Source organism: Pelodiscus sinensis, chromosome 3 (assembly GCF_052426305.1).
Source record: "Pelodiscus sinensis isolate ZL-2025 chromosome 3, ASM5242630v1, whole genome shotgun sequence".
Taxonomy (NCBI): Eukaryota; Metazoa; Chordata; order Testudines; family Trionychidae; genus Pelodiscus; species Pelodiscus sinensis.
This window is the reverse complement of record NC_143054.1, coordinates 30,341,940-30,369,487: the sequence shown is the minus strand read 5'-3', so window position 1 is coordinate 30,369,487 and position 27,548 is coordinate 30,341,940. Positions and strand designations below refer to the sequence as shown.

The following is a 27,548-nucleotide window of genomic DNA, read 5'->3' as shown; positions in this document are numbered from 1 at the left end:
GACTGACAGACATGCTTTACTCTCCTACTGTTAAAGCAGTACTGAAATGGAGGAAGGGGAAACTCATGCCAGCTATGCCCATCATAATATGTGATTTCATCAAGAAAATTAATCTTTGAATTTTCTGAGGTCCCATTATCACACAACAGTGAGCATGTGATATAGTATTTGATAAAATACTAAAATATTAAATGCAAAGGAACAGCATAATTTTCTATAACCTTAGATGCCCATGCATCATTTGGAAGACTATTTGCATTAACCACAAGAAAGGCTGAAAAGTCCGACAAGGTTGATATTAACAAATATGCAGGCATCCCAAAGTAATTTAACATTTCAATTTGTCAAAAACCAAAACTAGCATCAGCAATTTATATTAAACTGCTGTTCATCTAGGTGGTATCTTTCAATTCTTGCATCCAACTGAGCCACCTACCAACTCTTTTCTTCCTATGGCTATGTCTAGACTACATTCCTCTTTTGAAAGAAGAATGTAAATTAGGCAAATGAAAAGTGCAAATGAAGTGCGGATTTAAATATCCCGCGCTTCTCTTGCATATTTGCATCCGAGTGCTTTTCCGAAAAAGGGTTTTTTGAACGTGAAACTGCAGTCTAGAGGCGGTTCTTTCAGGGGGAAAAAAAACCATTTTTTTTTTAAAAAAAAATGGACACCACATTTCAAAAAAGATGTGGAGAAATTGGAGAAGGTCCAGAGAAGAGCAACAAGAATGATTAAAGGTCTAGAGAATATGAACTATGAGAGAAGACCGTTTAATTTGGAAAGGAGAAAAATGAGAGGGGAACATGATAGCAGTTTTCAGATATCTAAAAGGGTGTCACGAAGAGGAGGGAGAAATAAATTTTCTCCTTAGCCTCTGAGGATAGGAGAAGAAGCAATGGGTTTAAACTGCAGCAAGGAAGTTTTAGGTTGGACATTAGGAAAAACTTCCTAACTCTCAAGGTAGTTAAACACTGGAATAAATTGCCTAAGGAGGCTGTGGAATCTCCATCTCTGTAGATATTTAAAAGCAGGTTAGATGGACATCTATCAGGGACGATCTAGACAGTGCTTGGTCCTGTTGTGAGGGCAGAGGACTGGACTCGATGACCTCTCAAGGTTCCTTCCAGTTCTAGTATTCTATGATTCTACGGACATGCTACTTGAAGGCTTTCCCTTCAAGCTGGAATCCAGCTAATGGGAGCAGTGGAAGGCCAAGCCTAGGATATGAGCTTGGGAGCAGCATGGGGCGAGAAAGCAAGTAAGTGCACCCCCTTACCCTCATGCCCAGATCCCACACTCCCACCCCTCATGAACCTTCCCTTGCTAAGACCACACCCCCTCAGCCTGCTCCTGCACCATCCCCACTGGCCAGACACCCGAACCCCACCTTGCTCCTGCACCTTCCCTTGCTCCTGCACCCTCTCTCCTGGCCAGTTAGCAAAACTACACTATCCCAGGAGAACATCTTGTTTACAACTATCTTGCAGCCCAATGAGTGGGCCTAGGTAGCCCATCACTACTATAGATTCCACAAACCTATAAGTTGTAGTCAGATCTTCAGCCCCCCTCTTACCAGTGCCACTCTGAATTAATATTGCATCTTTTAACATAGAGAGACAGAAAGCCTTAAGTTCATGAGTTCAGCAGTTAGGTGGGTCAAAGAAACCAGAGACATTTCTATACATGGAAATTTAGTGGCATAGCTTATCACTATAGTATTCTACTATGACTTCCAGTGTGGACACACTTATTCCAGAATTAGGATGCCTTTTTCTACTTTGGTTAAACAACCCAGAAGAAAAAAAAAACAATTAAAGGACTTGTTTACATGGGGAAAATTGCCTGGGAGAACTATAACTATAAATGCATTGATATAGCTATAGTATTGTAACTAAGTATTATCAACCTTAAGTTGATAATAAGCTCAAGTCAAACTCCCCAAAATCATGAGATTAAAAAAATGACTTTTTGACCAAATAAAAATTGTATCGTGTTTTTGGTTGTCTTGGTTTTTGAACTTCATTTACCTTCCAATTCCACTCAAAGTGATCATTTGTGTTGCCAATACTTCCAAGTTTATTATAGTGACTTTGGCTCCTGCTACAAAGCTCTCATCCCAACATATGCCCTTGCTCCTTCCCAGCACCCTAATTCTCTATCAATTCTATCCACAACAGTTCTGCCCAAATTCTCCATAAATTCTGCTTCATCCACTTCACTTCAATTCCACTTGCTCCTAGAGCTCTTCACTCCATTCTCCCTGCTCCTTTCCAGGCCTGGTGTTGCAGGGAGGGAGAGTGGAGTGGAAGAGAAGCCATGTCTTTGTTCACAGGCATCCTATAGGTATCAATTCTTGACTCCACATTATTTAACATGTTTATCAGTGACCTGGAAGAAAATATAAAATCATCACTGATAAAGGACACAAAGATTGAAGAAATAATAAATAATTATGAGGTCAAGTTGAGTGACCTGGATGGCTCGGAAAACTGGACTCAAGCAAACAATATGCATTTTAATATGGCCAAATATAAACATACCTAACTAAGAACAAAAAGTTTTGACTCCCCCCTCACAATGCTAGAGCCAAGAGGTCGAATGCAATCCTCGAATGCATACACAGGGGAATCTGAAATAGAGGCAGAGAAATTATATTGCCTCTGTATTTGGCACTCGTGCAGCCGATGCTAGGATACTGTGTCCCCAGTCCTCTCTACAATTTAAGAGGAATGTTAAAAAAATTGGAGACGGTTCAGCAAAGAGTCAAAAAGTGACTAAAGGGTTAAAGCACAAACCTTATTTTAAGATACAAAGAGCTCAATATATTCAGTTTATCAAATATTAGGTTTAAGGGTGATTTGGTCAATTGATAAGGAGAGACCTGAGCAGACAGAAACATCTACCTGCAGATGCGGGTATCCACAGATAGAGTTTGGGATCAGTAGATCTGCAGAGCTCCACTCCCAAGAGCCATTGCAGCCAGACAGGAGCGGTATCCCATCCTACATAGGAGCCAGCGCCCCACACCGGCAGCTCATCCCACCAGCACAGCTGCAGTGGGACTGTTAGACCCCAGACAGGAGATGCAGCAGTTGGGGATGGGGATGGGAACTAGGGAAGTTAGATATCGGGTAACTGAATAGTTGAGTAACACCATGAATTCTTATGAGTTACTCAACAATTCTATAGTCCCTGGGGGGACAGCAGCCAGTATGCTTCGGCCCCACTGCTGCGGAGCCCCTTGCCTGAGCTACCTGTGGACAGAGGCTGCTGTGACGGGTGGAGGTGAGAAAGAGGGAGAGGCTACCACAAAGCAGCCTGTCTGCAGCGAACCGTGGATAGAGAATGCTCCGGCAGCAGCCCCAATCCACAGGAGGTCTCAGCTCCCCACGCAGAGAGGCTACTCCGCATCCCATGGAGCAGCCTCTCTCCAGACCCACCTCAGACAAAGGCTGTTTCACAGCTGCCTCCCCTGCACCACCCCGCATGCTGCTGCCTCAGATAGAGTCAGCAGCACGGGGAGGGAGGCAGGCAGCACCACAGAGCTGATGCTGGTAGGAACCAGCTTTTAAGCCAGCTCCCCTCAGCACCGGCTCCTGCTCGCCTCCCCCACCTTGCTGCTTCTGATACTGAGGCAGCAAAGGGAGGGGGAAAATGCGTGTAGTTGACAAGATTAACGAATAAGTCTAGGCTTATTGGTTACTTGTATAGTCAACTACACATCAACATCTCTTCTAGGGATGATGAAGCTGCGCTGCCAGGAGGTGCTGCCAGTGTAGGGTGCCAGCTCCCAGGTGTGACAGGACTCTGTTCCTATCTTTTGGCCACAGTGGCTCTCAGGAGTAGAGTCCTGCAAATCCTGATGTCTATCCGCATCCAGGGGTAGACATTTCTATCCGCACAGGGCTCTATTGATCTGTACCCACATGGGGAGTCAATATTTGATAACAGGCTCTTCAGTCTAGCCTACAAAAAATGGAACAAGTTCCTGTGGCTGCAAGTAAAAGCTTGACAAATTCAGACGGGAAACAAGGCAGTTTTTTAATAGGAAGATAATTAGCCATTGTAACAACTTACCAAAGATTGTGGTGGATTCTCCATCATTCAAAATGTTAAAATCAAGATGGGTGTCTTGCTAAAAGATTTGTTCAGGGAAATCCTCTGGCCTGTGTTGTACAGGAAATCAGACTAGATGATTGCAGTGGCCCCTTCTGAACTTAGAATCTACTAATTTTTTAATAAGTAGGGGGAGGAGAAAGCAGAACTGCTGACTTCTTTCTGCTCCCTCCCTCAATATCTTTCTTGTTAGAATGATGTGGGCTCCTAAGAGGAGGAGGGAGGAAAGTTAATTCTTCAGGCTTTCTGCCAAGTCCTGACTGGCTACTTTCCTCCAGGAGGCAGAGCTGTGAAGAAGGCAGGCAATCAGAGCAGCTCACACTTCCCCAAGAGAGCTAAAATTCACAAGAGATTTGGAGCTTCTCCTGTCATCACAAGACCCATGTTCCCATTTCAGTATATAAGTGCAAGCACAGTTAACTCCAAAATATACTTTCAAGAAAGGCTGTGAAATTCCCATCATTGTAGGTTTTCATAAACAGGCTGGAATAATACTTTATCCTGTCTTAATGCAGAAAGCTACACTTGAGAACCTTTTTGAGGTGCCTTCCAGACCTACATTTCTATGTTTCCATGACAGGGATGTAAGTGACTAGTCAACTATCCAATAAGCAGAAACTCACTGGATAGTCAACTAGTGATGCAACTACTTGCTTCTTTCCCCCTCCCCCTTTGCTGCCTCTATCAGAGAGATTCAATGAAAAAGGGAACACAGACTTGTAGAAGAAAGAAGACTAGGAAAGAAGGTAAATATTTAAAGATATTGGATCCCTAATATTACTTCTCTCCTAGATTTAATTTTTAATTCTCACTCTTCCCACACCTATCTGTAGGACTACCTGATATGGGTACAAAACTCTCTCAATAAGAGTTAAAATAAAGACCTGGTATCTTTATACATTCAAATAATTCTGTAATTTTCACATCTTGGAAATCCACTCAGTGACCAATTAAAAGTTTTTCCAGATGAGTATAGTGACTTTCACTATCAATTTCTGCGGAATTTAAGTTTTTATATTTTAAAGAGTTACATTTCTAGTCCCTACACTGCAATTATAATTTTCCACATTCCATTCCTTGTATCTTATTTCATATATGAAATATCTCACATTGTCTTCCTAAATTTTCTGAGAAAGCTCCAGTGATGTTGCCACTGCTCAGAACTTTGACAAGCCTGACCAGAGTGAAATTAGCAAAACTGTGCTCAGGTTCCCTGCTGATATCCAAAACAGAGCAACTATCAAGGAAAACGCTAGCATTCTGAAGCAGCAACTTCAGTTAATCAGAGCAGGATGACTTAAATCAGAACCTTAGAGACTGATAGAGCAGTAGAGATCCCCGAACCTGATACCAGGGGACTACATACGGGGTTGGTGGAAAAGAAACAGAATGTACCTGTTCCTTCCACTAGCTAAAATCTTCAAAATTTATAAAAACCCCATTGTCACAGTTATGGGGAAATGCATCTGTAGTTCATCCTCATGATCCAACTAGGGCATGAGTCTAGGCTCCAAGCCCCTCATCCATCTTGAAAAGAGACCTGCATCTCTCTTCCTCTTGATCGGGTTTTGTGTTTTTTGGTTTTGTTTTTTTAAGATTGCACAAGTCCCTGCCAATGTTGGGGGTTCCCCAGCAAGCCAGAATACCAAAGGCTATGAATAACTCTAATTGCCAGTAGTCACAGACTGCCACACAGCTCTTTATAAGCAAGCACATTTATTCAAACTGTGAAAGCATTACAGAGAAATCATATTAAAGTAACAGAAAATCCTATATGCATGCATGTTAAAAAGCTTACCAGAGATCATCCCAACTCCAACCTCAAGCTCTAGTAAGTGTCAGTGCTTCAAGACATTACGGGGTTTCATCATGGGTACAAGTTTATAACAGTCTCAGATTCAGAACCAAAATATCCATGAATAGTTCAGGCTTTCCTTTATACAGCTTGGGTTTTTGCTGTTGGCCTTAGGTAACAGGATAAGCAAACAACATTGCACTCCAGAGTGCATAGCATCAGAAGGCTGGTTTTTTGCATAACCAGTGGTGAGGATTTTGCAATCACCTCTCACAGTTATTCCCCAAGAAAACAACATTTTTTATTCCAAAAGTCCATTCTTGTCTGGTGCCTTGTTCAATATAGTTTTTTTGAACCCCTAGTTCTCATCTTTATCACATCTTCCCCTCTTGAGAGGTTCCATACAATCCCAGCATACTGTAATACATAGAAACATAGAATACTAGGACTGGAAGGGACCTCAAGAGGTCATCGAGTCCAGTCCCCTGCCCTTATGACAGGACCAAATACTGTCTAGACCATCCCTTATAGACATTTATCTAACCTACTCTTAAATATCTCCACAGATGGAGATTCCACAACCTCCCTGGGCAATTTATTCCAGTGTTTCACTACCCTGACAGTTAGGAACCTTTTCCTAATGTCCAACCTAAATCTCCCTTGATGCAGTTTAAGCCCACCTCTTCTTGTTCTATCCTCAGAGGCCAAGATGAACAAGTTTTCTCTCTCCTTCTTATGACACCCTTTTAGATACCTGAAAACTGCTATCATGTCCCCCCCTCAATCTTCTCTTTTCTAAACCCAATTCTTTCAGTCTTCCTTCTTAGGTCATGTTCTCTAGACCTTTAATCATTCTTGTTGCTCTTCTCTGGACCCTCTCCAATTTCTCCACATCTTCTTGAATAGGGCCCTATCAAATTCATGATCCATTTTGGTCAATTTCATGCTCAGAGGATTTTAAAAATTGGAATTTTAATTATTTCAGAAATTTACTCCTGAAATTTCACAGTCTTGTAACTGTATGGGTCCTAACTCATAAAGGAGTTGCGGACAGGGTTGCAAGGTTATTGTAGGGAGGTTGTGGTACCGTTACCCTTACTTCTGTACTGTGGTTGGCAGAGGCAGTGTTTTCATAGCAGGGACACTGGAGAGCAGTGGTTACTGACTGGGAGTCCAGTACTGAAGGCAATGTGATAATAGCACAGTACTGCCACCCTCACTTCTGCATAGCTGCCTGAAGAGCTGTGCACTTGGCCAGCAGCCGCTGTTCTTTGGCAGCCCAGCTCTGAAGACAGTGCAGAAATAAGGGTGGCAGTATCATGATCCACTCCCAAAATAGCCTTTCAACTCTCTCCACAACCCTCTTTTGGGTTAGTACCCCAGTTTGAGATATGTTAATCTACCTTATGAAATCTGAATAGCAGAGGGTAAAAGCACACAAAAGATCAGATTGCAGAAGGGGAGACCAGATTTCACAGTCCATGATGAATTTTTCATGGCTGTAAATTTGGTAAGGCCCTGTACATAAACCATTAATTTAATAAAATGGCCCCCAAACACACAAAATTTCCCAAGGATTCTCCAGGAAATTGCCATATCTGTCACACCAGTTTTCCTCCTTTTGCCACAGAAGAGGAAAACAGAGGAATGGTCCTCTCATTAGATTTGAACCTCTCAGGTGGATTCATCCTTCGTAGTCTTTCAAATAAACTTCTAGGTAGTGGGCACCTGGCATAGATTTCAAGCCTTGGCTGCACTCTGTTTTTCTAAGCAGGACATCATATAGCCCTTCTAAAGCCTGGGCTACATGCAAATTATTGCATAACCATTCAGGCCTGTATGCAGGATTTTTTTGGGGGGAGGGGGAGGGGGAGAGCGCTTTTCCTGTAAATGTTGACCGCAATTTTTTTTAAATATGAAGGAGTTCAAAACAGTCATGCAGAGAGTGCGTATAAGAGAGGTTAATGACAAATCTGAGTGGAAACAGATTGGTAACATGATTTTGTTATATATACTAAAAATTTATATAGTAATAAAGGTTTTATAGAAATTATCTTCTGGAATATTCCTATAATATTGTAAGTGAAAAACAATATTCCAAAATACTCTAGTCTTCGTCTTCAGAGATTTTCATTTAAGACTATATACAGGCAAGTAGAAGTGAAATAAATGTTAGGTTACCCAATGCCTGAGTGATGCCAAGCAGGACCCAATTACATCCTATATCTGGGGTGCCCAAGACATCAATCACTGTTGACCAGTCAATCTCAAGTGGTCAACCAGAGGATCACAAAACAGACCACTTCCCCAGCTGCTCCGGAGGGCTGGGGCAGAATCAGCTCTTGTACGACTGGGCCGTTTGGCTGAATCAGCCCCGTGGGACACCATGGGGTGGGGGGGAGTTCGCACACACACACACACACACACACACACACACCTCTACAGGCCTGCTTTTTCTGAAAAAAATCATATCTTTAAATCAAAGTTTTAGTCTGTCTTCACAGACAAAAAATATTTTAGTTCAATTATTTTAACTGCAAAATAGCTAACATGTTAATCCTATTGCTGTAATATTTTAGTAGAGACAAAATACAGGGCATTTTTACTAAATTATAGTTAGACTAAGTCAATATTACACCTTCCACCTTGGTTTGATTTCACTTACCTACATCATTGTAAAAACTAGAGTATTGTCTCCACTATGATTTTACAGCAAACAGTTAACATGCATTACCTATCTTGCTGTAAAATTCCACCTTTATGTGGCAGTGAAGACAGAGCCAAACTGGTACAACTTCCATACAAGAGAAGTATGTAGCTTTAACTATATTACTATAAAAATTATAAAGTTTACTCCTTTTGTACTTCCTTGTTCAGCCACACCTGCTTTTTTAATCTCTAGTGTTTTATTGTTGAATGGCATTCATAACCCTTGCACATACACAATTTATCCAAATACTTTGTTTCCTTTTTCTTTTCCTTCCACTGTTTCATCCCACTTGATTACATCTAACATTCATGTTCACTCTCTAATTAAATGTAGCTTTATGCATCTGTCTTGTGATGAAACTTGTTATACAAAAATCTCAGCTTTACAGATTTTTTTAAAGTAAGCAATCCAATAAATACAATTTCTTACAGAGTTATATAATTTCACAAATCCTTGAAACCATACTCTAATAAACATTATTCTTGCTTAAATAATGGCTAATGAAAATATACAGCAATTCTCCCTTGTACACATCTACATATGAACATTAATAGTCCATAGAACAGGGTACGACAAAAATGAGGGGATAAAAATATTTTCACATTCTTGTTACAGAGTTTATAATCTACACACTCAGTTGTCATTGATATTGCTCTGGAAACTTCCATATAGCTTCCATATGGACAAAGTATTTTTCATAAAGCACCTATTTTACAGAAGCATCTGTTGCAGAACACTAGAACAAGACAGGTTATAATCTACATAGATTAAGATTCTAGATGGAGGTCTTTCAGGCTTTGGATAAATAATTGTAAATGGTGTATCAACAATATTTATATTTATAAAAAGAAGTTTTAACAAGTGATCTTATGCCACAAAGTGATGAAAGTTATAATGAATGTCAAGTCCTGGAATCATGCCATAAATGAAATAAAATCCATTATTATTTATTTTACAACATCCAAGTGAGTTCTTGGTGCTTTACAGAAATAGAAAAGGTGTGGTTCCTGCTTTAAGATCTTGCAATCTAGAAATAAGAGTACAGACACTAGGCCATATACTGCCCTTGATACCAATACAAGATGCATACTGAATCAATTCAAGTTCTAAATAGTATAATTCCTGGTGTCAAGTTCACTAGAATTGCCTGATTTTGTGAGCTTTTCTAAGTGTGATATCTCATAGATATCTTTTATATCTTTAGGGGAGAAGAATAATTTAAAACTGAAATTCTTCTTTTTAAGAGTGTTTCCTTTCCTCAATTTTTAGTCCACACTGTTTTTCACTTGTGACGCTCAGTTTGGTGAAGCCCATGAAATTTAAAAGTCACTCCATGTACATATAATAGCAGTTTTTCTATTTTCCTTACCTTGCTTCTTTTATTTGCACTCTATCACCTTAGAAACTTAGACGCTGTGCCCCAGATCAGCTTTAACACATTAACAAGAAAAACAGTGTAATTCTTTCTTCTAAAATTGTTTCTCTAGTGACCCATACATCACAGTACTAGTACAATTCTTATGAACACTACATATATATTTGTAAAAGTGCTTATCCTGGGAATCAGGACATCCAAGTTCACATTTTATTTCCATTTCTTTCACAAACATACTATATGACCTTGGGTAAATCACTCAACCTCTACAACTCAGTTTCCCACTCTCTAAGACAGGGGTAATACTTTCTATTTCCCATGTGTTGAGAAATATAAGGCATCAGGTATTTACAGATCCTGAGATAAAAGTAACTGAGGAAGTGCAATTCCCACAGGTATATATTAATTATTAAACAGTGTGTTTATATAGATAGATATATGCACAAAATAAATAGTACTTTGCATTTATGTAAGACTATTCCATGAATTGCAGACATTAACTAACACTCATGACACCCCTGGGAGGTCAAGTCAATATTATCCCTCCTTTCCAGCTGAAAATAAAAAGGGTTAAATGTCTTCCCCGAGGCCACACAGAGGTAATTACAAAGCCAGGAAAAGAATGTAGGGCTTCTAACAGTCCTCTGGTGAAACTACTTACCCACACGCATAGGGATCAACCACCACATAACAATTTGTAGATACACCTATTACTATATTATGGGCGCAATTTTATTACAGATCTATAATACAATTTATAACAAGTGTTGCAATTAAAAATACCATCTCACGTATTCTTTTGTATCTGTCAAAACACTGAGGTGCCCCCGTGCACCTGCACAAATAGCATTGTCGCTTACTCTCATACCCGATGGATACCCAAGTTAATCACATCTTGCGCACACACATACTAGTGTCAGAGATGGGTGGATGCAGGCACAAGCGTTTCTGCACAAAGGGCTGGATTGTGCACACAGGCACCCCGGTGCCTGGGCACGCACGGGGAAGGTCCGCAGACACACACAGAGCCGTGCTACGGGCAGGGGGCGGAGGAGAAGCATGCAGGGAGAGATGCCGGGGCTGGGTTGAGGAGAGGAGGGATGGGGGATGGGATGCCATGGAGGGGGCTTATCCCAGGCTGCCCCCTCTCCCTGCAAGTAGCCGGGCAGGGTGGGCGCCTCCCATCCTCACCTGGTCTATGGGCAGCCGCACGGCGTTGCTGAGGGGCTGCAGCAGCGTGGAGCCCGTGGTGCTGGTGGCCATGGCGAGGGCGCCGCCCCCGGCCCGGGAGAACGGGGACTAGACAGGAGGAGGAGAAGCCGCTTCCCTCCTGTCTCCCTACGGCAGCGCGAAAAACCCGAACGACGTCGTGACAACAACGGGCCGGAGGAGGCGGCGGGAGCGGCCCAACCGCGGAGTGACAGCTCCGCTGCCCAATCCACACTTATGCTCGCCTTGACCGACAGGTGACGGATCCCAATCCCCGCCCAGCAGGAGGGCGGGACAAAGCGACCCGTCGTCACCTCCCCCTCAGCGCCGACTCGACGGTGGCCTCGAGTCTGGGGCGGTTGGGCTGGGTTATGGGCAGTGCTCTTCCTCCCCCAGCCCCGTTCGCTCTTTGCCTGGGCGTGGCTGGGACAACGGTCGTGAAGAAGAGACCGTTAACAGAACGGGGGCGTGGCAAAGTCTGGATGGGAGGAGAGTAATTAGGAGACTCCAGCATTGGGGAAGGGGTGACAGTGAGGATGCCCCAACGTTGGGGAGGGAGCACTGTCAGTGGGGAGGTAAAGAGGAACCCTAGCTTAGGAGTGGGGCACTGGCAATGGAGATGGGGGGTAATGGGGAAGCCTGAGCATTGAGTGCGACTACTGGCGGTTAAGGTGGGGTTAAGGGGCCTCTACCAGCAATAGCAAAGGTAATGAGGGGTATCAGCACTGAGCAGAAGGGACTGTAGATTAAAGAGAGTACTTGGTAGGGTGGAGCTGTGGACAGTGTCAGCACTTGATGGGGCCAGTTGAGCAGGACAAACCTAAGAGTGCTGTGGCAGCAGAGCTAAAGAAAGGGGAAAGTGGGGAACTTACCCAAAAGACTACATTGGCATCAGCAGTTGTCAGGAATTTGGTAATTTGACACAACACGATGAGGAAAGCAGGGGTGCCACAGCATTAAGGTGGGACATAAGGATTGGAGCACAGGTCCCCTCTGAAAAGTAATGGCAATTGTCTGAAGATGCTAATTGCTACAGTGATAGTTATTGCCTAGTTTGAACTTGGAAAAAATCATAGTGAGAGCTACTAGGATGGAGGTTTGCAAAACTTAGTTTGTTGCAGGAGTATGTGGATGTGATAAAGGTGGACAATGTACCAGAGATTATTAAGGAATATAAACAATTGGCTAATTCTCCTCCCCAAAATCATATAGCTCCATGGTTATGCAGATAGTATTGTATCACTGTAGTAATATTGTGGATGGTTGTGTTATATGATGGCCAAACAAAGTGCATGATAACAGAATAAAAAAAAACTTGTGAAAAGACCACAAGGGGACTTTGCTACCACTGAATAACAGTGATATTAATAAAGTCTTCTTTCTATAAGTATTATTTTACATACCTATTTTACCCACTGCTAAATAAACTATTTCTTGAGTACGCTAAGAGTGACACTACTTATTCACTCAGTGTTCAATTTGCAAATGAATTGCAAGATGATAGTGATATTTTCTTTTGGGATACTAAAAGCAAGATACGTATGTCTACGTACAGTAACAATTCACAGAGGGGTAGCTGTATTTGTATCTGCAAAAACAATGAGAAATCCTGTGAAACCTTACAGGCTGACAGTTTTATTTGGGCATAAACTTTCATGGGTAAAAACCACTTGGTCAGATACATAGAGTGGAAGTCAGAGGCTTTTGATATACTAGCATAACAAAAGAAGGGAGTTGCATAGGAACAGTGTTAATGAGGCCTGTTCAGTCAGCAGTCAGTATGGATGTGGCTCACTCCCATCAGTTGATGGGGAAGTGTGAATACCAAGAGAGGGAAAGTTGCCTTTGTAGTGAGAGAACCATTTTAAGTCTTTATTCAGTCCTAATTTGTATTAGATTTGCAAATGAATTGCAGCTCTGCTGTTTCTCTTTGCAGTCTAGTTTTGATGGTTTTTGTAAAACGACTGCTACTTTTACATCTGTTACTGAGTGTCCAGGGAGATTAAAGTATTCTTCTGCTTTTTGTATATTACTTTTCTTGATGTCTGATTTGTGTCCATTTATCCTTTGGCAAAGAGACTGCCTGGTTTTGCCAATATACAAGGCAGAGAGGCATTGTTGGCACATGATGCCATAAATCACATTAACAGGTGTACAGGTGGATGAGCCCCTGATGGTGCGGTTGATGTGGTTAGGTGTCACTAGAATAGATATGTGGGCAGAGTTGGAATGGAGTTTGTTGCAGGGCTAGGCTCCAGTGTTAGTGTTTCTGTGGTGTGGTGTGTGTGGTTGCTGGTGAGTATATGCTTCAGATCAGGGATGGACATGTATAAGTAAGGACTGGCCTGCCTCCCAAACTCTGTGAGACTGAGGGATTATTTTTCAGCATAGGTTGTAGATTGTCAATGATGCACTGGAAGGGTTTAGCTTGGGGCTGTAAGTGATAACCAGTGGTTTTCTGATATTTTCCTTGTTGGGCCTGTCCTGTAGAAGGTGACTTCTGAGTACTCTTCTGGCTCTGGCAATCAGTGACAATTGAATGACTAATATAGTGGTTGCATATATGAGACCAAGAATTATTTCTTCAGGGACCAGTAGAACTAGGAGGAAGTGGGACTTGCAGCAATCTATGGATAGTCACGCTGTAGCACCCAGGATTGATACATATATTAGAATAGTCTGCATTCATATGCATGTCTTTTTAATACAAAATCTTTATACTTATAGTGCTTGATTTCTCCTTATGTATTAATGCAGGAGTGGGCAAAATATGGTCCATGGATCGGACCATGACCCTCTAGGTTGCTGAAAGTCCCACAATACAGCATTCAGGCCAACTGTCTGCCTGTCGCAGACTCAAATACACCACTCTCAGGAGAAGCTGGCTGTTGCTAGCATCCATGTCTTTGCATGCCCCTTTGGGAGGGTGGGAAGCAGTGGGTTTCCATACAGTGCCTCCACCCCCAGCACCATCATTATAGAAATTAGCCAATGAGAGCTGCAGGGGCAGTGCTCATGGACATGGGCAGCATGCAGAGACCTGCTGTTTTCCTCCCCACCAGGGGCACACAGACAGATATTTTCCAGTAGCAGCTAGCCCCTGTGATGAGTTGCATGGGGCCATCATGACATGCAGGTAGCCTGCCTGCCTGAGTGCACCACTGCCTGGGAGCTGCTTTTGATAGGCACTTTCTGGCCAGGACCAGAGCTTGCACCTCACACCTTCTTTCACATCCCAACCTCCTGCCCCATAGAGAAACTCTTTCCTGCTCCCAAATCCCTCCTGGATCCTGTATTCCCTCCTACATCCCAGTCCTCTGCCTGCAGCTTCCATCTGCAGCCAAACACCATCCTAGACCTCACACCCTCTCCATTAATATAATAGAAAAGTGTGATCCATGACCACTTACCAAAATTCTTGGAGTGGTCCCCCTGTTAAAATTATTGCCAACCTCTGCATTAAAGGTTATCTTTATTAAGTATTTCATTTTCCTAATTTGCATAATGAAAGAGTTTATGGAATAGTGCACTGTTATCTAGATCCTCCAATTCTTGCTATAAAGTGGCTTTCAGTGACTTTTCTGGAGCTTAAGGACTTTTTCAAAGTGAGTACCCAGTTGTCACTCAAAATTTGGAGATGAGTAAATCTAATGAGACTTCTGTTAGCTCACAATTTTGAGAGTATAGGTACAGAAACAGCAATGTTCATCTGCAGCTTGGGCAAAAGAGTGACCTGTATCCAGAGTATTTCTGATTATGACATAGATTGACAGCAGTGTATGTTTATTGGCACTCAATAGCTTGAATAACATGAAGCTGTGATTTTCTTCCCCGCAGGGGTGAAAGTAACTTATGTTTCTTACAGGTACTGTGGTATGAGGAGGAGCTCAGGGTATGAGAGGAGTGCAGGCATCAAGGGAGGAGGCTGAGGAGTATAAGGGTAAGTGGAGAGGGGCAAGGGCACCATTTCAGGGGTGGGGAGCTGTGGCCACAAATACTAAGTTGCGTCTGCTATTCCTTTTCTCCTGACAATCAGCAAGTGAGGGGGAAGTGCAGAGCATGCTACATTCCTCCTTTGCCCCTTCCCTCAGCTCTGCAGCTGGGAGCAAGAGGAAAGCATTCAAAGTGTGCGCTTTCCTCTCATTCCCTGATTGTCAGGGGAAGAAGAGCAGCAGAGTTCTGGATATGCATAGCTGCACGCCCCCAACCAGCCCCTTTAACCTGCCTGGCTGCCTGCTTCTTAGCAAGGCAACTTGCAGGAGAGTCCCAGGAGCCCAGATGGGAGCAGCTGCAACCAAGTGCCCCAACTGCCTGGCTTCTTCAATTTATATGTATGTTGAAAACTATCAGTTGCATTCAGAATGGAGGCAAAGAAGAGACCAATGAGGATTTGTTACCTTTTTGTATATTAATCTGAACTCTTCAGTGGTGCTAGTCTCAATTTCAATGGACCATAAATTAGGAATATAAATGACTAGTCCCTCAACTAGTCGCTCCATGCCCCTTGCTGCCTTTTTCAGAGGCAGCATGGGGGAGGAGCTGGTGCTAGGGGGAACCATCTTAAAAGCCAGTTTCTCCCCCAGCACTGTCTCCATGGGTGGCATGGGAGGCAGGAAGGTAGTGGGGACCGGGCACGAGCTGGGTATCAGCTGATTCCCAGCTTGTGCTCAGTCCCAGAATCTGTGCCTCTGCTTTAAAAACATTTAAAAATCAGAAGTGCAGCGAGGGGAACCCAGCATGAGCCAGGACAGCTGATTCCTGCTTGCGCTAGGTTCTCTCTCTCTCTCTCTCTCTCTCTCACACACACACACACACACAAAAACCTTTTTAACGTATAAATATCCGACATGCTCTTAATACATTTAAAAGGCAGAGCCATAGTGGCATTAGATCCTGGACTGGGAAGTAACCCCACTGTGGAAGTAACCCCGCTGGGAAGTAACCCACTTATTGCCCAGTTGATGGAAAATCCATAGACTAGTCAATTAGTTCATTAAACTAAATTTAACATCCCTACCATAAATGCCTCTCAGGGAATTGCAAAACAACTTTGTGTTGTTACTATTGGCATAAGGCTTTCTTTTCATCATTTTAATCAAACCAATTCAATTTGTTTTGATTCTTGATCAGTTTCTTCTAAGACTTGACTGATGGTCAACTTGAATATATTTCACTTTTTAAGTGAGTAACTAGATAATGACACAGTACAGGTTGGACCTCCCTCGTCTGGCACACGGAGGACCTGACTGGTCCCGAACAAGAGGATTTGCGGAACAAGGGGAAGTCTCTCCCAAAATGGCCCATACTGCCTCCAGCTAGGACTCAAGCTGAGCCCTGCTGCTGCATTCCCAGCTATGGCTCCCCAGGCTGGAGCTCTGTGGCTGCCTGGGCTCTGTAGCTTCTGGGTCTGCTGGGGCACTATGGCTGCCACAGCTGCTGGGGCTCCACAGCCTCTGTGGCTGCCAGGACCAAGGCTCCATGGCTGCCAGGACTCCGCAGCCGCTCCTGGTCCCCCACTACCACCCGGCAGCAGGGGCCAGAACTCCCTGCTGTGCTTCCCTCCTTCAACACAGGGCTCCTGGCTGAGTCACCCCCAATCCCCTTATACCTGGACTCTTTGGTTCCAGAAACAGTTTCCAGACCTCCTGTTAAAGGAGGTACAACCTGTACAACCAAATATTTCCTCTTTTACCTCATTTTTTTCTTGATGAAATATCTCCCAATTTTGCTGTGATTAATTTTGATTTAATCTGGTCAGCATTGTTTTGATGGGGGGCAAAAACATGTATATTGAAAATGGCTCTGATTATCCTATTATCTTCACATCATTTTTATAATGGTGTTGTCCCTTGACCATCAAATTAGAAGATTGTTTTAGTAATAAAGAGGTCATGGTCAGAATATTTAATGAGTAAGAGGAGATCATTGCTGTTTATATTGCTGATTTGTTTTTTATTACACCGTTCCAAGCTTCAATGTCTTTTTCACTGGCATTAAAGTCTGTTAGAAGCATGTCTTCATAGAATCATAGAACAGTAGAACTGGAAGGGACCTCAAGAGGTAGAGTCCTGTCCTCTGCCATCATGGCAGGACCCAGCACCATCTAGACCATTCCTGATAGATGTCTGTCTAATCTGCTCTTAAATATCCCCAGAGATAGAGATTCCACAATCTCCCTAGGCAACTTATTCCAGTGTTTAACTGCCCTGACAGGAAGTTTTTCCTAATGTCCAACCTAAATCTCCCTTGCTGCAGCTTAAGCCCATTGCTTCTTGTTCTATTCCCAGAGGCCAAGATGAACAAGTTTTCTCCCTCCTCCTTATGACACCCTTTTAGATATCTGAAAACCACTATCATGTCCCCTCTCAGTCTTCTCCTTTCCAAACTAAACAAGCCCCAATTCTTTCAGTCTTCCTTCATAGGTCATGTTCTCTAGACCTTTAATCATTCTTGTTGCTCCTCTCTGGATCTTCTCCAATTTCTCCACGTCTTTCTTGAAATGTGGTGCCCAGAACTGGACACGGTACTCCTATTGAGGACCAATCAGTGCAGAGTAGTGCGGAAGAATGACTTCTTGTGTCTTGCTCACAATACTCCTGTTAATGACTGGGTATAGATTTGATTATGTCATCCAAATCAGAATACAACTTTTTTTTTAAATTTCTTCTGTACTGTTTGTAATTGTAGCATAAGCACTGATAAGAATCACAAAATATGAATTTCCAGTGGGAAATCACAGTTATTAGGCATTCATTTTTAGCCACAGATAAGATTTTTGGTGATTTCAGGAGGCTGACTTTAAGAGCAAAACCAGAGGTATATATTTTGTCTTCCTCTGTGGTTTCCTTTTTCTTTTCTCTTAGGTCTTTTATGGAGCCTTTGAAATTCAGTTTGCTGATGGCAGCTAGGTCAATGCTGTATCTGGCAAGTTCCCTTTTAGTTAATGGTATATATTTTTCAGGTTTTGATGTGTTATATCAATCCATTAGAATCTGCATGTTCCATGTTGCCTTCGGTGAGCAGTCTTGTTTTTCTTATAGAATAACCACAGTGTACATGATCCATCAGTTGCAGTAAATTACTTCTTTTAGTTATCCTCCTGCATTCTGTGTCCATAGTTTCCACCATTTATTTCATTCTTGTGTTGGTCTGTTTGGGCTTCTGAGTGCCATGTTGATGGATTTGGCTTCTTTCTTTGTTGTTCTGCGTATTTCTCTAGGTTGCCGTCTTTTTCTCTTCTTAGGTGGTATCCATGTTATCACTTGATGTGGAAATCATATTGGTAGCAGCCATAAAGTGTGTTCTAAATGTTTTTATCTTCTTCTTACCATATTTTTTTTAGGTTGGTTTGCTCTACTTAAAACAGGGATGGGCAATAATTGTTGACGGGGGGCCAATCCAAGAATTTCGAAAGTGATTGAGGGCCACATTCTTCCATGATATTAATGGTGGAGGTGTGGAGTCTGGGATGCAGGTTAGATGCAGAAGGGAGCTTGGGGTAAGGGAGGGAGTTTGAGTGAAGGAGGCAGTTATGACCTGGGGCACTGGACTGGTGTGCAGGGGGCTGGATTGTGACTGAGAGCAGGGAACTGCAGTATAGGAGGGAGTGCAGGGGTGTGACCTACGGCAGAAAGGGACTGATATCTGTGGTAGGGGATTGGGGTGATGGATCTGGGAGGGGGTAAGGGTGCAGGATGGGGGCAGAGGATTTGAGTATGTGGAGTGGGGGTTAGAAGGTTGAGGAAGGGTGGAGCTGGGGTGCCAGAGGCAGCCTCTGTCCAGGAGACTTACCAACTAGCAGCCTGTTTCTGAATCAGCTTCCCTGCCTGCCCTGCCCCCCCCCCCCCCCACAGGCTGCAGCCATGTGCTCTGTGAATAACTAGGAGCCTGCCTGTTATTGAAACAGTCAGCTCCCATTGGCCAGTTTCTGGCTAGAAGTCAGATGGGAACAGCTATCAAAGCTTCCCCTCTTCCCTCCAGGCTCAATTTTTAAAGTGAAACCGCTCCACACTGCATTTCTGAGTGTATGGGTGGGGCTAGGCAAGCAAGTAGCCTTCCTGGGGTTCCGTGCAGCATCCGTAAGCTGGATCCGGTGGCTTGGTGGTCCGGATCCAGTCCGCGAGCCATATTTTGCCCAGGTCTGACCTAGTGTCTCATGTCACAAGAAACTCTTTGCCAGTGGAATCTGAAGATCTTCTGCAGGCATGTACTTCGGAATTAGTTGATTTTCTTATCAATTTCTGTTGTAGGTTTCCATGGCTTTGCTCCATAAAGAAGAACAGATATGCTGATATTTATTTTTATTTTATTTATTTATATTTATTCATTTTTATTGGTACTAATCATGCTACTTTTATCAGTCTTTTTTCAAGTGTATAAAAGTTGCTTGCTGGTTTGATATTTGTTGTTTGGCATCTAGTAAGGTGTCACCATCATTGCACATCTCATTTCTTAGATAGGTAACATGACTTTTTTTCTTCTAGTATTTCTCAATATACTCTCGGATAGCATTTGGGACATTGAGTGCCATATATTTTGTTTTTCCCTTCCTGAAAACAAACCAACTTGTTTTTGTTTCATTTACCAAAAACTTGGGGTTTTTTTTTCGATTAAGCAATGTGTAGAACTAAGCAGGTAAGTGTCATCAGCAAAAATGAGGTATTCTAATTGTACTTCATCATTTGTACATACAAATCTTCAGTTGCCTCATGCAATCACATTATTCATGATATAGTCAATGAACAGTGTGAACAGTTGTGGAGCATAAACACTTTGCCTTACTGCAGTTTCCACTGCCAAACATTAGCTGATGATGTCACCACATGACTGCACATTATTCATGACAATATTTAGGGCATGTAATCTAGCCCTTTTCCTTCTAGAAATGCTGAAAAAAGCTCCTCAGTCACCTAGGGTGTTGTCAGACATGCTTGCTGCCCATGAATCAAAGATGAGCAACCAGAGTTCCAGATTACTTATGTGCAGGTTTGTGAGTGTAACTTCCAGTGTTCATCAACACTTATCATTGCAGGACTTTCTTAATGATGTCTGAATGCCTATGTGTGAGAGTTTTTGTTTAAGTAAGAAGACCATAGCACAAAGGCCTGGGGGTAAAAGGCAGGCTAGTTTATTTTATGGGCCCCTCTACACTCTAGAGTGGGGCCAACAATGAGGAGTTCAGTGTGTGGGAGGGGTGTGGGTCTGGACAAGAGGGTGGATGCAGGAGTAGATTGGGAGTTGGTGGGTCTGGAGGGTGCAGAATCTGTCTGGGGTGGTATGGCTGTGCAGTAGGTAGAATGTAGGAGCAGAGAGGGGGTGCAGGGTTTGGGTGGGATGGGGGGCCACAGTGCTGGAGCACCAGCTCTCCAATGCTGGGGGGGGGGGCAAGCCTCAGGGACTGGATGCAGGCAAGATGAGGAACAGATCCAGCCCCTAAACCATAAGTTCCCCACTCCTGTTCTACAGTATAATTTTGCAATAGCTTTCCAACTGTTCATCCAAGAGGTATCCTTCACCTGATCTGTCAAAGCACGCTTAATATGCTGGGAATCGGCATTTCCTCTCATAGCTGCTCTCTACCAGATTTAATTTGCTAGTCAAAGCAGCGTCCCAGGATGTGGCCACTGCTTCATACTAGCAACTACTTGGAGCCATGGGTAAAATTGAATAAGAAGTAAGGACCAATGACAGAGAACCACTCAAAAAGTATCCTGATTTTTTTTCAGGTACAACCTCTCCTTCTTTTGGGATGTATAATCAAGAATTCCACTAATGGTTTTCATGTTATTCAAAAAGGACTATAATTTTGTTTACACTATTCACAAAAATAGTTAGTTTAAATCTTTGGGAGTATACACGTTATCAAGATAATTTGATCCATAAAAACAGAATCCATTCATTTCTATACCATTCATCAATGCAGCATCTGAGTATCTAATTTCAGAACCAAATTACACAAGGTTTTTTCGTTAGAAAAGAACAATACGTTTTAAAAGATATATAAGTTTGCTAGTACCAGAATACTTTGCTCTTTCCACATGTGCTTTTATATTTTATGATGGAATACCTGGAAATACGACTTCAGGCCATACATGCAATTATTGTATATACCCCCTGGCATAATATTGCAAAGAGATTAATTAGTTCTTTAAAACAGTTTTAACAAATAATAAGACTGTTTAAGAATGATGATATTCACTGACATATACAGGCAGTCCCCGGGTTACGTACAAGATAGGGACTGTAGGTTTGTTCTTAAGTTGAATTTGTATGTAAGTCGGAACTGGTACATATTGTAGGGGAAACTCTAGCCAAACATTTCTCCAGAGCTCAGTTTTATTCTCCCACACCTCATTTCCCTCAGTCCTTTATTCTCAAGCTGAGGTGTCTGCTGAGAAAAGCCATTCCGCGTCTCCCTGGTCTGCTGGGTGGGGCGCTAGCTTCACGTCTCCCTGGTCTGCTAGGGGGAAAGGCAGCTAGTGCGGGGTTGCCTCATCCCATTTGTAAATAGGGAATCTGATGTAAATCGGATCCATGTAACCCGGGGACTGCCTGTATACCACAAGGCCTAAATTGCCTGCTGCTAACCTGAGGCCTTTGACAATTAGGGAAAAATGTATTAAACTTAATCCCCAATGTAACTTCATGAATTTTATTGGAGTTATACCAGGCATGGATTGATCCAACATGCCTAGCTTCCTTCATAATTTACTTAATTTCTCCTGCAGCCTAAGGAAGACTATTGATAAATTCATTTGGTCTTAAAGTCAAAGCTTTTCACTATCTGATAACAAAGTACTATCACTAGTGTATACCCAAATGTACCTTTGTCATGCAAACTTGGTCAGATGTCACTGTTTATTATTGCTATAAAACTGAGATGATAAAAAAATCTAAACTTTTAAACAAAAATTACACAAAGTGGTAGGCAGACACAGCATGGCTAACAGGAATGAGCCCAAGTTTGGAAGCCAGGAACACTTATATTTTAATCCCACCCAAACTTTACTTGTGAGAATAAGACCAGTAAAATCAAAAGGAATACAGGGGTGTCCACAAGATTGAGACACCTTAATTTGGGAGGCAGGGGTAGGCTTAACTTGGGGGTCTAGCTATTTAAAGCATGGCTCTTTAAAAATCTTTAGTTAAAAATTTTGAGGTAGCATTTCAGAAGGATTGCCTGAGAGATAGCTATTAGCTAATTCTGAGTCATTATCTACTGGCAGTCAGTGTTACTCTAGAACAAAGAAACCTTCAGGGGTATTGATAGTCATAAGCGGGGCTCGCCGAACCATGGTGAGCCCCGCTAGCTAGCCGCGCTGTCCGGCGATCTGCACATGCGCAGATCGTTCTGCGCATGCACAGATCTCCCGAACCCGGCTCTTCCAGGTTACAATCTACTCGCCTGTGGTGAATAGATTGTATTATTTGTCGAGCCCTGGTTATAAGATACAAAAAACTGTTCATAGCCAATTATTTACCCAATGAATATAGTCCTTATTTCCTATTTTCAAACTTTGAGAAAACTCACCATGTCACAACATAAAGTGCCATTCTGAAAGGTATTTTAGTAATCTGTAATTTTAAAATAAAGTTTATACTCTTTTTGTCAGTATATGTGCTCTGTCTGTACTCAAAGTATGAAAAGTATGTTTCAGCACTAAATCATTCTGAGGTCTTACAACAGAATCTACAGGAATGTGTATTATAAGTCTTAAAATAATAGTGCCTTGCACCTAACCAGGGAAACTGGTTATTCTGTTTACATGAAGTAGAAAGATAATTCCTTCTCCAAATAATTTACGTTCCAGGGCAGGGCTACTCAACTTTAGAAGCTCCTGGGGCCACAATGATACCTGAGGCCCATGCACATGCTGAGGCCGCAACTTAAGTGTGGTTGCATATGCATGCAAATATATATGCAAAAATATGCAAATAGCTTCTTTCACACTGACAGGCATGAATACAAAGATTAAGGCAAGAGTACACAACACACAGGCCCCATTTAAGTCAGTTCTACTGATATTAATAAAATGCAATATTTACCGGATTTCCACCCATATGACAGCACTTTTAATGAGCAATGACAGTCCAGGAATTTAACTACTAATACACATATCAACAGAAGACCATTATATTGACTACTTTTTTGTTTTGGCTCCCACCTGTGGGCCATGTGTTGAGCCCCGCAAAAACCCAAACCGTACCATGAGCCACAAATAAACAGGCGGTGGGGCAGCATGCATCCCATGTGCCACATGTTGAGTAGCCCTGTTCTAGGGTCACAATAAGACACACCAAGTGTAAGTGGTAGAAAAGATTTACAGTGAAACAAGCATATTTTGAATTAGAAAGAGAAGTAACGATTTTCTTCTTGTCTACTTATTCTCATTGGACAGGTTTTTTGAAGAAATCACAGCAGATATTAGTTTTGGCATGGGATTTGAAAGAAGATGGTATTATGGTGTTTTTTAGAACTTTCCAGAGTATCAAAGTATCTGAGGGAGAAGCAGAGGAAAGTAATTGTATATAACACAAACCTCTGCCAATGTGTTGCTATTCTACCATGCTATTCATGGCATTTTATAAAATAAAATAAAATAAAATAAATGAAGTCCCTACTCTAAAGATATTACAGTTACCCTGTAGACCCAATCCAAGAAGGCTGAGTGCTTCTTGCAAATTCTATTTAGTTCAGTGACTGTTGAGGATGTTCGTCATGTTGCAAGAAACAATACTTAAATTTCATAGGATATAGCAGTGAATAAATGACAAGAAAAAGATATGGTGAGGACAAGAGTTAACACAGTAAATGATTGACATGCTTCATCATATACATGTCTTGTTCTTCTCTTTATATACATGTACATATTTTAATAATATGAGAGGGCCTAGTGAATAAAGAGGAGGAAAAAATCATCTCAAATATAGCTATATAGAATTAGGTTAATAAAGAAGGGTGGTTGCAGATCTTCATTATAAAGTCATAACTTAGCCCACTTTGGTTTAGAAAATTAATTTGGCCTGGAAATTGTCAGATCTACTGTGAAGTAAAGAGAAGTTTTTGCAAATTCTGAAAATTAAGATATGTTATGGAATCATAGAATAGTAGAACTGGAAGGGACCTCGAAAGGTCATTGAGTCCAGTCCCCTGCTCTCCTAGCAGGACCAAATACTGTCTAGACCATCCCTGATAGACATTTATCTAAACTACTCTTAAATATCTCCACAGATGGAGATTCCACAACCTCCCTGGGCAATTTATTCCAGTGTTTCACTACCCTGACAGGAACTTTTTCCTAATGTCCAACCTAAACCTCCCTTACTGCAGTTTAAGCCCATTGCTTCTTGTTCTCTCCTCAGAGGCCAAGATGAACAAGTTTTCTCCCTCCTCCTTATGACACCCTTTTAGATACCTGAAAACTGTATCATGTCTCCCCTCAATCTTCTCTTTTCTAAACTAAACAAACCCAGTTCTTTCAGTCTTTCTTCATAGGTCATGTTCTCTAGACCTTTAATCATTCTTGTTGCTCTTCTCTGGACCCTCCCCAATTTCTCCATATATTTCTTGAAATGCGGTGCCCAGAAGTGGACACAATACTCCAAGGCTGTTTCTAGACTGCATCCCTTTTCTGTAAAAGGGATGCAAATTAGACACATCACAATTGCATGTGCAAATGATTTAAATCCCCCTCACTTCATTTGCATAAACCTGGCTGCCGCTTTTTTCTGGCTCGGAGCTTTGCCGGAAAAAAGCACCAGTCTAGACGAGGATCTTTCGGAAAATAAAGCCTTTTCCGAAAGATCCCTTATTCCTAACCAGCACAGAGTACAGCAGAAGAATGACTTCTCGTGTCTTGCTCACAACACACCAGTTAATGCATCCCAGAATCATGTTTGCTTTTTTTGCAACCGCATCACACTGCTGACTCATATTCAGCTTGTGGTCCACTATAACCCCTAGATCTCTTTCTGCCGTACTCCTTTCTAGACAGTCGCTTCCCATTCTGTATGTGTGAAACTGATTGTTCCTTCCTAAGTGGAGCACTTTGCATTTGTCGTTATTAAACTTCATCCTGTTTACCTCAGACCATTTCTCCAATTTGTCCAGATCATTTTGATTTATGACCCTATCCTCCAGATTAGTCGCAAACCCTCCCAGCTTGGTATCATCTGCAAACTTAATAAGCGTACTTTCTATGCCAATATCTAAATCGTTGATGAAGATATTGAACAGAGCCGGTGTAGCCAGACACAAAAACCCCATCTTGTTTTTCCACGAGCCCCATCTTGTTCCCCCCCCCCCCCCCCCCCCAGAGAGCAAGAGAAAGGCAGTCAGCCTTTGATGCCCTGGGAACACAGGTTTGCTGCCTGTCCCTGACTCTACCATAAACAGAAACCAGACAGTAAATGGGCTAGCTGACGACCCGGGGCCTCCCGTCGCCCTGATGGCTAGTACCAGTAATTGACACGCCTGCACTGTCCCAGGAGAGGAATCTTCGCCCATCACATACCAGAGGTGCCCGTTGTCTGCATTTTCCCAGGTGTAAATTATGCTTTGCACCCTTCGTGGGAAACTTGGCATTCAAAGCCATTTTTCCTAATTGGCCACTTGAAACCAGGAAGAAGCCTACATGACCCTAGGGGTATAAAAGAGGTTCAGCAGCCCACCCCATTTGAGCTCCAATCATCTATACCTGCTGGCAGGTATTGATTGTCTCCCGAGGTCTGTGGGACGCCCAACCTCGCCCTACTTCTTCCCGAGGGATTGAGAGAAAGACGCTGGCCACGCCAAGTCTGGAACGCAGGGGTGAAAATATATACCTGCTATGTGTCTATTTTGCATGCATTTAATAAGAGCTCAAAGAACCAAAAGGGTTTCATGGTACCTGTAAGTGACTTATTAGTGTAATTTCTGTCCTGTCCTTTGTAGTGGCTGTGTTATCTGTAACACAGCAGTAGCATTTAACAACTAAGTTTACCCTGTAACAATAAAATAGTAACTGTTTAAGCTTTAACCTGACTCCTTCAGTTGCTGTAACAGAACCAAGCACAATTTAAAAGAACTTCAGCCGGTCATAAGGGACTCACTGCCCTGACCGTCGACTGACAGCCGGTCCCAAAACAGACCCCTGTGGAACCCCACTTGTTATACCTTTCCCGCAGGATTGTGAACCATTAATAACTACTTTCTGAGTATGGTTATCCAGCCAGTTATGCATCCACCTTATAGTAGCCCTATCTAAGTTGTATTTGCCTAGTTTATTGATAAGAAGATCATGCAAGACCGTATCAAACAGTGCGTTATAAAAAAATACCCTCATTTGAAACTGTAAGTTATAGAACAGTAAAATAATACCCTCATTTAAAATTTTGACTTATGTCTGATGTCTGTCACCCTATGTCTTTGTCACCCTTTTGATCAAAAGCTACTTGTCACTCTCCCCTTCAAACATTCTATATAGTAAAGTCTCCCTCAAAATATGGGTGCCAGTTATTTCTGAGATAATATAGGCTTTAATTCAGCAATGGGCAACCTAGGCTAGTGAGTGGGCCGCATGAGTGGTCCTCCTTTATTTCAGTGGGCCACAAGATAGTTGTAACCCAGATGGTCTCTTAGAATAGGGTAGCTTTGCTAACTGCACTTTCATACCTAGAATTTGCAGGGTGTTCTGATTGAATTGTAGCATTGCTTTCATTGGATGCAGGAGCACATGACTCTTACTGTCAATGTTGTTTGCAGTCATCATGCACCTCACTTCATTATCCTTACTTTACTTACATTAAGGATGTAAATGCCTAGTCGACTATCCCATAAGCAGAAGGCAGCAAGTGGGGGAGCAGGATCTGGTGCTGGGTGGAGCTGGCTTAAAAGCCGGTCCTCCAGCACTGTCTTTGTGAGGGGTAGGGGAGGTGGAGGCACAGCAGGAAATGGCGCATGTGGCTACTGAAGCAGTCTCCGCTTACACCAGTTCTGCTGTGATTCTGCTTCTGAAATGTTCAAGAGCCCTGCAGGGGAGTCCCCATGCTCCCTGTAGGGCTTCCTTTTGAAATGTACAAGAGCCCCACCATGGCTCTTGTACATTTCAAAGGCTCAAGCACCAAAAGGAGGGTGCCTGCAAGGCTTCTGCTTTTCAACTGTAGCAAGAGCCAGGCAGGGCTCTTGTTACAATTCAAAGGTGGAGATGCCCTTATCAACTAATCAAATAGTCGAAGGGGGTCCCATTAACTATTCGATTAGTTAATCTAAATTTAACATCCCTAACTTGCATGTCACTTTAGTAAAACTGGGAGAAAGAAATACACAGATGGAAATGAGTGGAATCTGGCAACCCTGTGCATG

The 27,548-nt window shown here is 42.5% G+C and overlaps 1 protein-coding gene and 2 long non-coding RNA genes across 5 annotated transcripts in view; 1 reads left to right on the top strand and 2 right to left on the bottom strand.

Moving 5' to 3' along the window:
• Positions 1-11,409, bottom strand: part of MBOAT2 (membrane bound glycerophospholipid O-acyltransferase 2) — a 169,671-nt gene extending 158,262 nt beyond the window's left edge. The window contains exon 1 of the mRNA XM_006123617.5: positions 11,189-11,409. Coding sequence (XP_006123679.1) covers positions 11,189-11,260 — 72 coding nt within the window. The 5' untranslated portion in view covers positions 11,261-11,409. The remainder of the gene's footprint in view (positions 1-11,188) is intronic.
• LOC112545881 (uncharacterized) overlaps positions 1-27,548 on the top strand; it is a 123,421-nt gene that overhangs the window by 24,308 nt on the left and 71,565 nt on the right. The window contains exons 1-4 of one of the 3 annotated variants that reach the window (XR_012902527.2): positions 11,683-12,167; positions 15,072-15,146; positions 20,089-20,191; positions 23,605-25,725. This is a non-coding gene — a long non-coding RNA (uncharacterized LOC112545881). Of the gene's footprint in view, positions 1-11,581; positions 12,168-15,071; positions 15,147-20,088; positions 20,192-23,604; positions 25,726-27,548 lie in introns of those variants that run through there. The other 2 variants (XR_012902526.2, XR_016349115.1) reach the window with 2 other exon arrangements.
• Positions 663-11,182, bottom strand: LOC149524634 (uncharacterized). Its single transcript, XR_016349116.1, has 2 exons — positions 4,079-11,182; positions 663-2,389 (listed from the first exon to the last, which is right to left on the bottom strand). It is a non-coding gene; the product is annotated as an uncharacterized LOC149524634 (long non-coding RNA).